General features: G+C 40.2%; 1 protein-coding gene across 5 annotated transcripts in view; it reads left to right on the forward strand.

Moving 5' to 3' along the window:
* RUFY3 (RUN and FYVE domain containing 3) overlaps nt 1-8,513 on the forward strand; it is a 388,583-nt gene extending 380,070 nt beyond the window's left edge. For all 5 annotated transcript variants that reach the window (XM_082258987.1, XM_082258988.1, XM_082258989.1 and 2 more), the window contains 4 exons: nt 625-695; nt 2,108-2,141; nt 5,167-5,241; nt 8,226-8,513. In XM_082258987.1, coding sequence (XP_082115113.1) covers nt 625-695; nt 2,108-2,141; nt 5,167-5,241; nt 8,226-8,369 — 324 coding nt within the window. In that variant the 3' untranslated portion in view covers nt 8,370-8,513. The remainder of the gene's footprint in view (nt 1-624; nt 696-2,107; nt 2,142-5,166; nt 5,242-8,225) is intronic.
* Nucleotides 8,514-16,285: the final 7,772 nt, after the last annotated feature.

Below are 16,285 nucleotides of genomic sequence, written 5' to 3' on the forward strand. Positions count from 1 at the left end.
AGCTGAATATGTGATCGGCCTTTGAAGCCTTGAGCACACAGGTGGTTTCATGGTAAAGGGTAGGGTGGCACATCTTTTGCTGTTCATAAAAAATACAGTATTTTTTACCTGCATGTTTGCAGGATCAGGTTTATACATTTGAATTCCCCATTCTAAGGTGGGGAATCCACATCTCAGTCACATTTTCTGTACCACTGGCCACATACTTTAACATTTGTTTGCAGCTTTTTTGCATCGCAACTCATGTATGTTCACATTATAAATAAGGTACGCCTACAGGGCGAATGCAAAAATTACAGGCAGGCAAAAATTCCTAGCTACACCTAAATATTAGGGAATGTAAAATATACAAATAAAAATAAGCAAAGCATAAAAAATATAAGAAGTTAATAAAAATACAATCTAAAAAAATCAATGCAATGTGAACTTAGTCCATGGATTTGTTTCTTTTATAAACCGGTATAAGTAACTTTGACACAATTCTGTTTCATCTTATTTGTGGATGAGCTAAGAACCCCAGCAGGATAATATAGTGCTAGCAATATCTATTTTATTGTCCTATGCTTCTTCCACCTCTGCGTTTTAGCTTTATATAGCGCTAATAATAATTTTTTGCTTGCACAGAATTCACATAATAAAGTGGATGAAAATGTGAGACCTGCTGTGAATGAGGCAGACAGCACCACTCATACCAGGTATGTTGTACTAGATGTAAACTGTTGATAAGTTCAAAATGTGTGTTGGTAGTCCCAATATCACAATGCTATTTTAGTTTGAAGATTACACAAATAAGGTTTTTTGCTGATAATCAGCCTCATGCACTGTACATAGTTACATAGTAGTTGAGGTTAAATAAAGACAATAGTCCATCCAGTTCAACCTGTGCAGTTGTGTGTGGCCGTAATTATTTCACATACCCCTCAATGTTTGGATCCTTGAGATGTATGTCCAAGAGTATTTTAAAAGTAGGTAAAGGGACACTAAATTCTGCTTTAAAATTTTTTAAAAAAAATTCAAGAATAAATTTGTATGTCAAAAAAAGTACAGTCTGTAGTTCTCAACCTCCTTTTTTTTTTTTTTTGCTGCTGTGATCCAAGTTCCTGTTAGATGGTGGCTACAATCATTCTCCATGGCCCTAATGTATGCAGAAACATAGCCACCCTCGCTTGCTTGCTTCTGAGATGCACCTTTTGGATTTGTAGTGTGCAAAGAGCAGTGCACATGAGCGCTACTAACAAGCACTGCTCGTTCCAAACAAACAGAATTGAGGGGGGAAGGTGAGGTTTTGGGATCTTATAAAGCACATTAGGAGACAGGAGAACCCAGTAAGAGACTATTTAAAAAATGAATTACAGGGCCATTAACTAGTGGATGTGTATTATTTATTTTGGGAGAATAAGAGTATAAATTGGTGTCACTCTATTGTGTCAAAAAAGGAGTACATTTTGTTATAGGATGAAACCCCACAAATTATTTGTTGAACCAAACTTATTCCAATCAGCAGCCTTTCTTTAGATTTCTCCATAAAACACCCTTCGGTGACCATAACCATAGCACCTCAATGTCTCCGCTGTGAACATCTCTAACCATAGACTGCTATGAGAGCTTCAGAGAACAGAAAGTGTCCCTGCTGTTTGCCATTGCTCTGGTTGGAGACATTTGCAGCTGAGAAGATCCGTCCTTTAGATAATTTTAAATAGAATGCCAGTCACAGCTTTTCACTTGTTTAGGATACAGTGTAAAAGACCTGGAAACACTGTGAAAGTTTCATTGCTGTCTTGGGTGCTTTTGGGGAGACCTTTTACTTCCTGCCCTGGTGATGAGGAGGTCAAGACTGGAAGGGAAGGGTAATCCCTTCTTTGTGAGGTCCACTTTTTTTTTTTTCTTTTCTTCTTTTTAAAGACATTAGGACAGAAAATGGACCTCTGGAATTTGTATCCAGTCTCTTCAGTCAGCTACAAAAACCAGTCAAGGTCCTTTCCCTTCCCCTCTCCTTCCAAAGCTAAAAGAAAATGTTTTGGCTGGAGTACTACTACAGAGAATATAGTTATTTTGTGTTTCTGCTGTTTACAGCATAAGTTATAAATGCATATTTTCTTCTTTTCAGACTGAGTTCACATACCATTAACCCAGAAAATGAGGTGTGTATGCAAAAGGATCGAGCTTTCTTTGCAATGTGATAATGATTGGTTTGGCATGATGCTTTATTATTTATTAGGTAATTCTTGTTGATGTGGATTCTAAAAGTGGTGGTGACTTGATATGATAAAGAATAGGGTCGTCTTATGTCATATACTCACAGGTGAAGCATTTTGGGAGAGTAGTAATAGTGCTATGAATGCCGGTAAAGAATATCTAAACCCAGTGCTTAAAACCCCTTCACCCGCTATATGAAATTCCCCTATCTCCACCACTCCTCCCATCCTCTTCACAAATCGGAAATATTTTGTTTTACCTTTTTTTGGGGAAAAAAAGCATGGCCCGCCTCTCGATGCATGTCATTTGCCTAGATGAATGACGTGCATAGTGTCGCTAAGTCTCCTGGAATATGCACTTTACATATCCAGTCAGTTAGTCAGTCATTTAGAAGTAGGAGGAGGCGGGCCTAGCGGCATATCATTGCGAGGTCCCGCTAGCAGAACTTTGAAGAGCTGGCAGGTCTCTTGATGATGTCACAATTAAGATGGCGGTGAAGGACCCAGCGGTTTCTGCTGACAGAAGGATTTCAGTGAGACAACGCTGGATCCGGTGGCTGGGCCAGTATCTAAACTCTGTCTAGAACAACAGGAGGTAAAAAAATGGGAGGGAGGGAGGGGGGGGGGGACACTGAAGGTCCTCTTTAAATGTGGTGACTGCACTTTAGTATTTTTTTTTTTTTTTTTATAATTTTTCATCTATATTTTTCCCTGGTAATCCTGCCAGAAGCTTACTTTCTAGAGTGACAACACTAACCTACCTTACTTAATTTTTTCTGATTTGGACTACAGATACCTCCCCCTCTCCATTAAATAGATTGGAAGTGGTTTGTTTACAGAATACAGCTGGGAATGACATTGAGATTTCAGTGTAGAGCACCAGAAGTTACAATGACACTGAATTTCTGGCAGGATCAATGGGTATTTCTCCTGTACAGAAATGTGTCAAAAAAATAAAACACATGCAGTAATCGCATCTAAACACTGGTAAGCTGCAATATAACAATTCCATCTTTGTACATGGGTTCAAATATCCTTTAACTGCTTTATGAAGGGAAATTGAGGCATCATGCATAGTAGACACAGTTTCAGCTGCTCCTAGGGGTGTCTGATGTTTTTTTTTTTTTTCCTGCCTCTAAACGCCTCTGCTTGTTCGCCTATATGTCCATGCACACATAGGCTTTTAGACGAGTTTAGAGGAAAAAAAAAAAACTCCCACTGCCATTGCATCCAGGAGCAGCAGTGTTTTGGGATAATATATTTTTGCCGTGTATTATTCTGGCCAATAAAATTAATTGCCCAATTGCTTGACGTGGCTAAATGCGCCTAAATGCATTGTCAAGCGTTTTCCTCTGCTAAAATGCCACTGCCAGGAGGAAACGCATCTAGAAGAGATGGAGAACGTCCAGTGTTTCAGCTTCTGATGTAAATTCCCCCCTCTAGTGTTCAAAAGTAGAACTGCTAATTTGCTGTGCAAACATGTATGCTAAAATATTTCAAACAGGGTGAAAACTTTCAGATGATCTCTTGGTGCAGGGTTTACAGATTACAAACATTTTACACAGATATGGATCACATACCTTTTTTGATCACATGTGAGGTTTTTATTACTGTTGGTGGCCCTAGAAAATACCCCCCCCCCCCTTTACAATGAGAGCCAGAGATTGTTTGGCCAATGAGCTGGGAATTTACACATCGATCAACAAATGCTTTGCCAGGAAAAATGTTAAACCTGTAGGTATTTAAGCAGTATAATTAGCGGTTTCCTGGAGTTTTTTAACCACTTGACGTCCCAAAGATTTATCCCCCTTTGTTACAAGGCCGTTTTCTGCGATACGGCACTGCGTTACTTTAACTGACAGTTGCGTGGTCATGCGACACTGTACCCAGATAAAATTTGTTTTTTTCCCCCCACAAATAGAGCTTTCTTTTGTTGGTATTTGATCACCTCTGCGGTTTTTATTTTTTGCACTATAAAAAAAAAAAATGAGCATCAATTTTGAGAAAAAAAAAATCTTTTTTACTTTCTGCTATAAAACATATATAAAAAAAAAAAAAAATTGAAAATAAGTCTGCTCAAAAGTAATGTGGACTGGTTTCCTATGTCTTGGACCTTACTAAACCCACTCCGTGCTGCGTGAAATAATATAAATATGTGAAAATACAATAACAGTTAAAACTGAAGTTACAATAGAAATCATAAACCCCATTGTCACATTGCTGCTGCATTAAACATCCCGATCTAAAAAAAAACATGGCATGGGTATGTAAATACAAACCTGTACACAATACAGCACTAAATAAAAAAACAAATGTGATACTATGTAAAAAGTCTCTGTGTAAGCCACACTATGTGACACTGTGTGACAATTACAAGTATCACATAATCTAGCCAAAAGAAGCTGCAAGAAGTCCACAAACAAAAGATCAGCACCAAAAATCCAAAGTGATTTCTGTGATCCAATCCACAAAATAATGCTCAGTGCCTTCACCACCCTCCAGGACAGACACTCACTATTATAATGTGTCTCTCCAATATCTTAGACAGTACTTCTTCCCCAGTTATTGACTATCTACCTGAGAGTTTGTGTTGCTCCAGCCCACTTTTTTGTGTTCCAGTATTCTTCTTGATCTAGATAGAGTGGGATCCCTTCATAATGGCCACAGCCGGTATATAGACCTAAAGATATAAGGATATGTCAGGTGGTAAAACACTCCCATCTACCAAAAACCGAAATCTCAGCTGTGCATGGACTGTGATTTTTAACACAAACAGTCAATTCCATCATGACTGCAGAACAAACTAGAGTGGATCTTCTGGGAACAAAAAACTGTCAGCTACTTGCTGGGATGACAAGCATTCACACGTGGTGTAAACAAACTAACCTCTTCTGACAGCTCAGTTATATTGCATTCATTTTTAACTTCTTATGATGTGACATGTGAAAATGAAATGTGTTTTTCTCATTAGGATCAAGACAGTGAAAAGAAGATCCTTCAGATGTGCCAGCTTTGCCGAGAGGAATCCAGCATATTGCTTACTAAGGTACTTTTTCCAAACTGTATTTTAGTATCTGTGGCAATGCTTAAAAAAAAAAAAAAAAAAAAAAAAAAAAACAATACATGCATTTTAGTATCTATTTCAAACCTTAAAAATAAATCAATACATGTATTTTAGTATTTATGGCAATGCTTAAAAAATAAATAAATTAATAAATAAATACATGTATTTTCACCACGCCTTCACCATATTTATAATCAGAATCTAGCTGTGCAATCACTTGAATATTTTGAATTATTATTGTAGCATAAATCAGTGAAAAGCAAAAGGGTGATATTTTCAAAAGGGAGCAACAAAATGCAGGTGTTATTTTTATAGTGCAGGTTAGAATTAGAAATTTAAAGCTGACTGATGATTGGATGCTAAGGCCTAGACAGATGGCTTCATTTTTTCCTCTGCTGGCTATAAACAATGCCGTTTTCTGGCAAAAGCAACTTAACAAGACATGGTAAATTACTACCAACAATTTATACTGTCAATATAGAAGGGACTGAGGGAGGGGCCAGTTGAAAATGCTTATATGATTAGCACTAGGGTGTTTGCATATTGCTCTCCCATATCTTTTAGTTTTGAAATGTTGTCTGTACTAAACGTTAAGGCTTCTTTCACACGGTCCGCCTCCACAGGCGGATCCGTGTTGCTCAGCGGGGATCGATCCGCGATCCCCGCTGAGCCGGGCGGATGACAGCTCCGTCTCCGCTTGCAGTGCGGAGAGGGAGGTGTCTCAGCACCCGCTGCCCTCTATGGGGGATCGGAGGAGAGCGGACCGCTTGTCCGCTCTCATCAGATCCGCTCCGCTCCGATTACTGAACGGATGGAAAAATAGGGTTTCCATCCGTCCAGATTTCAGCACAGGATCGGATGCGGATGGCAGCGGGTGTCAGCGGAGGTGACCTCCGCTGACACCCGCTGCCCCATAGAGCTGCATGGAGGATCCGATCAGATCCGCCTAAAAAACTGACAGGCGGATCTGATCGGACCGCCCGTGTGAAAGAGCCCTTATACTTTCTGCGTCACAACCTTCAAAATAGCCATGCTGTTTGTTGTCCAGAACAGCAATTACAACCATTAGTGTTCAAGTAAGTTAGAGATTACCAGTACTTAGTTGCTAATTATTATCTACAGAAGCCCTATTAGCAGTTGCAGATTATGCCTTTGTGCTACCATTTTGCAGAAAGTTTGAAGTTTAAGCCGGGGTTCACACTATTGCGAACACAGACATCGCATTTGATTCTCACCACATTGCTGTGCAGATCACATGCGATATTTGTGCGATGCAAATTCAGCGATACAGTGTGTATGGCTGAACTCGCATTGCATTCACACGAAAATGCTGCAGGGACCTTTTTTTCCTGCACTGGAATCAAATTGCATGGGTGATTCTGGCAGGTCTGTCTCTGCACAGTGAACGGAGACGGACCTGTCATCTGCCTGCTCAGTGGGGATCAACGGAGCGAGCAAGCAGAGTCAGTCCAAACGGATTTGTCCCATGTGAAAGGGGCCTAAGGCTGGGTTCACACTGCCACGACTTTGGATCCGACTTGTGAGACTCCAAGTTGCGTGACATGTGAAATCCCATGTTAGTCAATGAGAGCTTTCCTAATTTGCACTACTAAAGTTGCTCCGACTTCAGAAAAGGTTCCTGTACTACCTGAAGGCGACTTCTTACTGACTTGTGCCCATAGACTTTAATGGAAGTTTCCTCATGTTAATTAATGTGATTTGGATCCGACATTACAGCAAGATTACAGGCATTCTCTGAAGTTGCTTCAAAGTCGCACCAAAGTCATCTGGCAAAATCGCACTGTAAATTAAAAGCGTCTACAAACTATGGGATAGATTTATAGAATTTAGCATTTTTTGTTTACTAGCATTGGCGGCGATCAGCAAACTATAACGGGACTGCAACATTGCGGCAGACAAATCGGACACTAATGCCTCGTTTCCACTGAGCGGAACGGTTCGGATCGGTTCGGTACGCTATTTTTGGTGTTTCCATTATGAAAGTGGCCCATACAACCGAACCAAACCGCACCATTCGTGGTCCTCCTTCAGATGTAGGGCCATAGGAAATGGTATGGTACGGTTAGGGCGGAGCTACTGGCATCACACGATACATTCCACTGATTGGTGGACAGGAAAACGTCACTGCTGTCGTCAAACGGAAGCGCAGTTCAGTCCAGATATAGGGGAAGGATGCCTGCAAATAACAGCAGGGTCTGGTCGACTCAGGAACTATCCACTTTCAGGCTGTGGCAGTGTGAACCGAGCCTTAAGCCCCGTACACACGTTCAGATAATCGGACGACTTATCGTTCGCATTTTGTTGCATGATACTAACATCGAATTCAACAATGCGTACAAACCGTATGATTTTTGTCGTACGATTCAGGAAAAGCTTCCTGGTTGCTTAGCTACGTATCAGATGGTGCAAAACAAAAACAATGGCAGCCAGGCTTTTTCCGTGCTATTTTTGTGTTTCTGATCATGCGCAGTCTTTGTTGATCGATTTTTAGTAGGCACATAGTGTACTGATGAAACGATTGTCGTTTGCGGGGCTATTGTATGACAGAAGTTTTCCTGTTTGTCCCTTCGGATTTTGTTGGACCAACTGTCGTGATCGGCTGTCGAAAGCTGTGTACTAACGGATCAGATTATTGTGCGATCCGGTCGAAAGCGAGTTTTATCGTACGATTATCGGAACGTGTGTACGGGGCATAAGTCTATTACAGTGAGGTCTTTTTTTTTTTTTGTTTTCTTTTTTGTCTTTTGTGATGGTTTCTCAAGTGATTTTCATACATACCACTGTATATTTCATCTGCATTGATCCTAGATTTTAATGGTTCCTTTTACACTCCCCTTATTCTTTTTCAGAGGACAGGATAGTAATGTGATACAAAGCAATAGTCCTTTAGGGCACAAGTGCTTAAGATGAATGATTCTAGTTTTCTTTTTTTTTTTGCATTGCAGAATGAGTGCAAGAACTGTGGGGGGATCTTCTGCTCAACATGCTCATCCAATGAAATCCCACTTCCGTCTTCCATCAATCCAGAGCGAGTCTGTAACCTCTGTCACCAGAGACTGATACAGCAGTATTGTAGTAGTCCATCCTAAAAAAATACCCTGTAAAACAGACCATGTATTTGATATATGCTGATCTCATGGCATCTATTGCACACTTCAGCAATTAAAATCCACCAAGCAACCAACAATTTCTCATTGATGGAACTCATCTCTATGCTTCTCAAAAACTGGAATGTGCTTTGACAGGTCGGCCTATAGCAAAGTATAACTGTGTAAGTCTGGGGAATTTGGGTATTGCTGCTCAGCCTTAAGAGTCGGTTCACACTAATCCGTCTCAGTCGCCCCGACTTCGGGCGACTAATGAAGTCGCCTGTGCAGCGTGACTTCAGCACGGCTTGCAATGACTTCTCATAATAGAAGTCAATGCAGGGCGCTCCGACTTTGCCAAAAAATAGTGCAGAAACCTTTTTCCAAGTCGGAGGGTCTTGAGTCTCTCTGATTAGAATGGTTCCATTGCACAGCATTGGAAGCTACTTGTCAGACGACCAAGTCGCCTGACAAGTCGGATTAGTGTGAAACGGCTCTAATAGTTAAGAAATGGGTGCTCTTGTGATAATATTGACACATCAGGATCTGAATATTCATGTGAATGAGAACAGCAGGCATGCAAAGAAAAATTTGTGCATATAAAGCAGATGCAGCAAGCTCATTCATTTCTGTTACCTAAAGGCCACAGGTGGCAGTACATGTGCTGATTAATCAATAGAGCATGCTAGATCTGCATTACCAGTGTGTGCTAACAGAACTCATGTCTGACATTGACACAAAGCCAGTTGGCAAATAAGGTGCAGTAAGTAAAGCACTTCTAGACAATGGCAAACATGCTTCCCGTGCTTATGATCTAAAGAAGAAAGCCAATTACAAATAAATAATAAACCTCTGAAAAGCCCTTTCATGTAAAAAAGGTTTTTGGACAGCTATTTTTAATAACTAGGTGGGCAGATTTCTAGTCCACCCTGTATTTTTAATTAAATATGGCAGGTCTTCTTTACATCAACATACATAAAACTGGGTAATCTGGCAAATAAATTGCATATTTAAATACATTTTTAAAGGAATTGTTTTTTTCATATTATGTTACCATAAACAATTTCTTTGGTTTGTATATAGCGGTTTATAGACCAGCATGCATTACCAGCTTAGTTTTGTGTGCTCGGATGAGGCATTGTGTAAAACTGTGATTACTAGATCTCCCAAATGAATATTGGGTAAGCATTGTGAGGTTCCCTCACTGGTACCTGCACTGGGGAATCCTCTAACACTAGAAAGGCAGGAGTAACACAGGTCACATAAGCAGGAGATCAGTGGAAGAATGTCACAGCAAGACTGTAGGAATACTCTGTTGAGCTTCTTAGAAGTAAGTGTTGTTGTTAAAGGCTGCCAAAGGCTTAAAAACCCTCCTCCATTGCTGACTTTTCTTTCCTTTCTTAGTTGCCTACCGGTCATTTAGATTTAATTGTATACATTCTTTGAATGGCTGACCTGGAACAAGTAGCAGATTTGAAGTTCTAACTTTATTTTTTGCATACATGTTCCACATCAATAGCCAAGAATGTACTTAGGTTGGTGGATCTGTATTACTACTAGGCCACTAGCATTTTCAGGAGGAGGCCAACAATGTCTCTAGATTTTTTTTTTTTTTTTTTACTAACCCACAAGGCCACTTGGTTGAAAACATCATGTTTAGCCATAGCTTTCAAAACGAAATAATCAAGTGGTAAATAACCAGATATGTATGACCCCTGAGAGCCGGTTCACACTAACGCGACTTGTCAGTCGCGCTCCCTCGCGGTCCATTGACCGCTACAGGACCCGTTCTAATAGGAGCGACACAAGTCGCTCCGACTTAGAAAAAGGGTCCTGTACTATTTCGGGGCGACCTCGGAGCGACTTGCATAGACTTCCATTATGTGAAGTCCCTGCAAGCCCCTCCGAAGTCGTGGTGCATGGTAATGCACAAGTCGCCCCCGAAGTAGTAAGGAGTCGTGTCGCCTCAGTGTGAACCGACTCTAAAGAGACTGGGTTCACACAACCACAAGTGTTTTATGTATATCTGAACCCTGAGGGGAATAATTTAATAAACTGTGAAGTGATCCTTGGCCAGATTTGCTAAAGTAAACCTTTGTTCAGATGTGCAATCATTTGCAGAGGAATTTAAAAAATAAAGGAAGATTCATCTTTACATGAATGTTATGGGGTAAGCACCGGTATATTTTGTCAAAATGTAAAAAAATATGGCCTGGGACAACATCCCACATTAACAAATCAGATGATGGGTGTTTGAATGGCTAGTGGCTTCAGGGTGGGCCTAGAAATAATCTGCAGATCAAGGGATGTAAAGAGCAGTTGATTTGGGTGGACAAACCCTTTAAGTATTAGCAAGCTGATGTTCTGATAAAAATAAAAAACCGTAAAGCTGTGGAAAAATAAAACAATCTGATTGTACACTATACTTTAGATTTACCATGCAATGGGAGGGCCCAAACAATCTAGTCAGATTATAACCAGTAGTTGAGGCCAGGGTAGGAAATTGTAATGAGTGTTGCCAACTGAAGAGTAGTAATAGGTTTACAAAAAGTTGAATATAAAAACAATGGAAAATATAACCATTTTAGTGTTTAATCCAGTGAGTTTTCCTGAAAATGCTTATTTATTGCCCGACACTTTTTGCTACCCTTTACACTTTTCTGCAATGTAGAAAATTAGTATGGTCCCATGATAGGGGAATTAAGGGGGTCCACTGCTGCTGTCTTGATGGACTATGGTAACTTTATTAATTCCAAAGGCCAAACCACTGCTAACCCATTAAAACGCCCATCTGCACAAGAAAACTTGCAGTTTTAAGGTTTTGTTGTTTTTTACATGCGTGTTCCAGCTTTGAAGTGTGATTTTTTTTTTTTTTTTTTTTGTTTATGCACATGCATTTAAAATACACCAAAACTTTCTTAAAAAGCCCTCAGTTGCCAATACCCAGAGGTGACAAGTTTTTGGGCATATATGAAAACATTTTCATTTGAAGAAAACTTTTTCATTGTCGTCCATTAAATGACACAGAAATTATTGATCATCCCACAGGAGGTTTGGACACTGGCAACAGAAAAAATTGAAAACCAGGCCCTGTTTAACCCCGTCTTCAAGCAACATGCTTTTGTGTTTTGCTAGTGTACTAGGAGGTTGGCTGCTTTAACTCTAAATATATTTTGCTTCTTTTCTGCTCAGGTTCACAGATGTGTCCCACAACCTTTGGTGTGGCCCATTCTGTGATTGTCATTCATTGTGGTTTACACACCATATGAAAAAGCACTGGATTACCTGCAGAGTGCTATCCAGGTCTAGAGCAATGGCACAGCCTGCTTGACAATTGGACACAATTTTTAAAAATTCCCTGCTTGTTAATCATTTTACTGGAGGTAACAGTTTAGCTTGAGGGAAATCCGCATTGACATTGCCCGCTAGGAGAAGTGTTTCACATGTCCTCCCTTTCGGCCTTTCAGCGTAAAAGGAAAACATCTTCCTGCTGCATTTACAGCTTAAAAGCCCTCCTACAACCCACATCCGTAACAGGACAGGATCGCTTGTAACTGTACAGCAGCACATCACACTGTGCTGCTGTGCAGTGACGTGAATGAAGTTTCACTTTGAGCAATTCATATAGAGCTGACACAAAAAAAGGAAACTGTGCGATGTGCTAAAATGTGTATCACACCGCCCCCTACTGCCGGCTCATTGCATTCGGAACATAGAGCTTCCCGCACACAAAGCCACAGTGGTTTAGTGTGTGGGCCCCAAACATGCCCTAGGGGACTTCTTTGATAAACAGTTGGACTCCCTGTTTAGGTGCCAGTTTGATTTGACTGGAATAACTCTGTTCTCTGTGGTGACTTTGCTTTGTGAAACCATGTCAAACTGGAACACATCCTTTTAAATTGACCCCTCTAACACAAGGCAAAATCCTCATGGTTTGGAATTAGTGGAACAAATGTCTTAAGTGCCACACTTTAGTTGTGATGGCCTCTTGGAAGAATCTAAATTTGTGTGTTGCATGGCTCTTATGTCTTTTCATATGCTTGGAGCGCTCTAACTTCGTTCCTGGGACAAAGAATATATGGTTAAAGAACCTAATCATTAGCCTTTTAAAGTAAGACATCTCATCAATCATGTACTTGTCAATGGCATTTATAAACCTCCTGGTTCTCACACCATGTGCTTGCCTCAACGCAGAAGATCTATAGGTGGGGCAGAAGAACCTCAATTTTCTTTAGCCACAGCTATTATACCTCCTAGACTTTCCAAGTCTGCCTCCCATGTGAACTGCAAATGTCAAAGCCAGAAGGCTTCCTTTGAAGGTGCTCCCCCACATTTATTAGTTCTCATGGGTTTCCCATCCTTTTGGATAATTTAGTTTGGATGATTAGGTTCCTCCCTGTGCTTCCATCATCAAACCTGCAGTAAGGCATTTTTTTTCTATTGTCCTATCTTGGTTCCTGTATCCAGTGTACATAGTCCCAAATACCTTCCTTTCCTCCACACCCTGGGTGCTCGGTTTCCTACTATAGTAGGAACCTTTTTTGGGAACAATATCCCACTCTAACTCCAACTGCTTCTTACAAAGCAGTTTGTTGACATCAAGGATGATTATACTCCTCGCAGTTCTTAATGATTCTCAACTCTGTCTAGCTCCTGAGGGACTTTTAACCTACAATGTCAGCCAATATAATTTCCTTTTCCCTTAATGAATCAGAAACGGTCTATTTTGTTCTTGTGGTCTCCACTTAAAGAGGAAGTAAAATCTGTATTTTTTTTTTCTTACCTGGAAAGTAAAGGCATAATGTGCTAGTATGCATCGCATAATAGCACATTATGTGACACTTCCAAACAAAACCCTCGTCGTCCCCGCTGGAGGCCGCATCCATCTTTGCCCGTCTTCCTTCTGGGTCTTCGGACTCTGGCTGTGCTACTACCGGAGCCGTGTGATGCACAGGCGGCCGTTCCTTCAGAGCGCATGCGCCGTGACGTCATTGGCGCAGTGTACAGTAAATATCTTCTAAATGGTGCAAGTTTAGGATATATTTACAGTACCTATAGGTAAGCCGCCTTATTGAAACATTACAAAAAGGTTGGGACTTTGAATGAGAGACATGACAGAGTAAAATTATATCATATTTATTGATACATAAAAGGAGGTAATGATGTATTGCACATATAGGCTGAGATGATATGGTGACAATAAAATAATGAAGTACATGGTGTACACCCTAACAGTTACAATCTCAAAAGAACCAACATAACAATGAAATAGTATTACAGAGTAATATGACATCATAACATCCATTGACTGACGCGTTTCGTGGACTAAGGCCACTTCTTCAGAGTCGGTGTATAGTCATATCTATAAGTAAATAGGTATATGCGTATGAGTACATTGCATTGGATGGTAATTAGGAAATTGGGGGAGAAGGGGAGAGAGAGGGGATAGGGAGCAGAGTCCCCATGGCCCCAACACTTACCCAGTCACTCCAACAGTGATAGGTCCTGGAGGTGGGGGCATCACCCCAAATGTCTCCCCCGGGAGCTGAGGGCATGTGGGGCCCGCGGGCCAGGCGAAGGCGTCACATACAGAGTAAATTTGTAAAGATATAATAGAGTAGGCAGAGTATATCTAAATGAAGTAAATGGTAATAATAATGAGTAGTTGTGTCGGATACACAATGTAATAATATTAGCTGATGTATGAGAGTGAGGGGAAAGGAGGGGAGGAAAGGATGATGTGAACTTGGAGAGATGAGTAAGGTGGAGTGAGGGGATGTGATGAAGATGGTAAGCCGCCTTATGGACTTGCCTATAGGTACAAACATTACAACGGGGGTTTACAACCTCTTTAACTTACCAGCTCCCTATTGTTGTTCATCTGCATTTGTTTAGTTTATCCTGTCCAAGCCCCCTTTCCCTAAATTCAGTTTTCCTGGCAAAAAAAGCATTTTCCAAATTTCTGAATTTGCTTTTACTGCAGGATCTATTTCTTCTGTTGACCACATTGCTACTTGGTCCAGTTCTCCCTTTTTTCCTCAGTTGTTGTAATGTACCATCTGTATTTTGGTGGACAGACTATTGGTCCCTGTTTGCTGACTAAGGGCCATAGTCCTTAAGTCTCTAAATCTGGCCAAACACTAGTAGGTTTTCCAGTGAACATTCATATTGAAATATATATAAATATTCTCCGTACATTCAATGACTTGACAAATGACATTCAAAAGTACTTCAAATTTTTGTTTTCTTTTAACATTCAATGTGGGAATGAATGGGTTTAACTGAAGGAAAACCACATCTAATGTTAAAAATTTGTTCAAGAAAAAGTTTTTATCTTGCTTTTTCAAATTTTGTTGGTAATGCGACCAAAGACGAATGTCAACTTGACTCCACTAACCATTAGAAAGGTGGAACGAATGTTCTGAAAATTAAAACAAAATTCTACTATGGCCATCTTAACACAACTTCTGCCTCAGTGCTTTCTTCTTAGCCGTGACCTCTCCTTTTGTTTGGTCCTCCTCCATTTAGCCTTATTTCAGATTCCGATTTCTTTCCTACGATGTGCATAAGAATTTCCAACTTGCTTGAAATTCTCTGTGACTTTTTCTTGCCTCTTAGTTGGGCAACTTTTGGAAATCCTTTTTGGGCATGGTTCTACGATTATCTACAATTTCTTCAGTGAGTGATAAAGAAAATGTTTTTCTTAAAGTCCACTAAGGCACACAGGTCCCACCTGTTTGACTTTATTATCTTTATGAACTCCTTGTTCACAAACTGCTGGTCTTCAAAGTCTTTTTTTTTTTTTCCTGTTTGCCAAACCTCTTGTAGGCAGCTGCAATATAATCTCATACGTCTGATTATTTAAAATTCCTGTGTGTCTCAATGGACTTCAAGAAAAGATTTTACACTTTACAAAAACCCTACTTTTATAGTGAACATTCTGTTTTAAGAGCAGCTTCTAGTTGGCTTATGCTAACATACACTACAATTTTGTTAGCAGCTTGTGTGTAGTGTTAATCTTTTGTAAGATTTCTAGAGGAAATAAAAAAAAAAATGAAGGGTTTCTGCCTCCTGTAGCCAGAGAGAACTACTGTAGTGTATGATTATGCAGCAATACCAGATTATGTAAACGTACATCTAAGCTCTGAAAGGAGGCCTTCACTGTGAAACCCCCCACACACTACTTTCCAAGGCAGTTGTCAGCGGATTGTTCTTTAAAGCTGGATACACACTATCCAACTTTTGTGGTTAGATTTCCTTTAGATTTACCTTTTCTATGTAGTGCAAGGGCCTGCCAGATTGCATACAAATTGAAAGTGTTTAGGTTTGACCTCATATTATATGGTTTTGGTAAGTCTGAAGGAAAAAGTCTTCAGAAAATCTTATAGTGTGTATGGCCCATTAGACGTGTAAAAGGTTCCTGCACTGCACATGATGTCACGGCAGGCCTACATAACCATATTGGACCAAAACTAAAATTGCATACATTTTTGGTCTGCCTATGTACGCAGCTGTGATGTGATCTGTGCCATTCTGTGATAAATGGAGGTTTCCAGACAGTCATCAATGTGTGCTCAAGTTAGTGTAGCAATAAAGGAGTATCTCTTGGATATGGATGCTTGTGTGAAGGAACCCTAATTGTAGCACTTGCTGCTGGTAAAACCTGGTTGGGGGGGGGGGGGGGGATGTATTGGCATAGGGGTCAATGAAAAACAGAATTATCATTTTGCCTGAAAATCTAATTTCATGGTGAACATTATTAGTCTTATTGTACGAATCAGAATGTTGCTGACCAAAGAATGTATTAAAAATATACATTTGTAATACTGTATAGAGATATATATTAGCTGGAAATTGACTATATGTTTTCTTGGGGTTGATTTACTAATACTAGAGAGTGCAAAATCGGGTGCAGCTGT

The sequence above is a fragment of the Pelophylax lessonae genome (assembly GCF_965119305.1).
Source record: "Pelophylax lessonae genome assembly, chromosome: 1".
NCBI classification, from domain to species: Eukaryota; Metazoa; Chordata; class Amphibia; order Anura; family Ranidae; genus Pelophylax; species Pelophylax lessonae.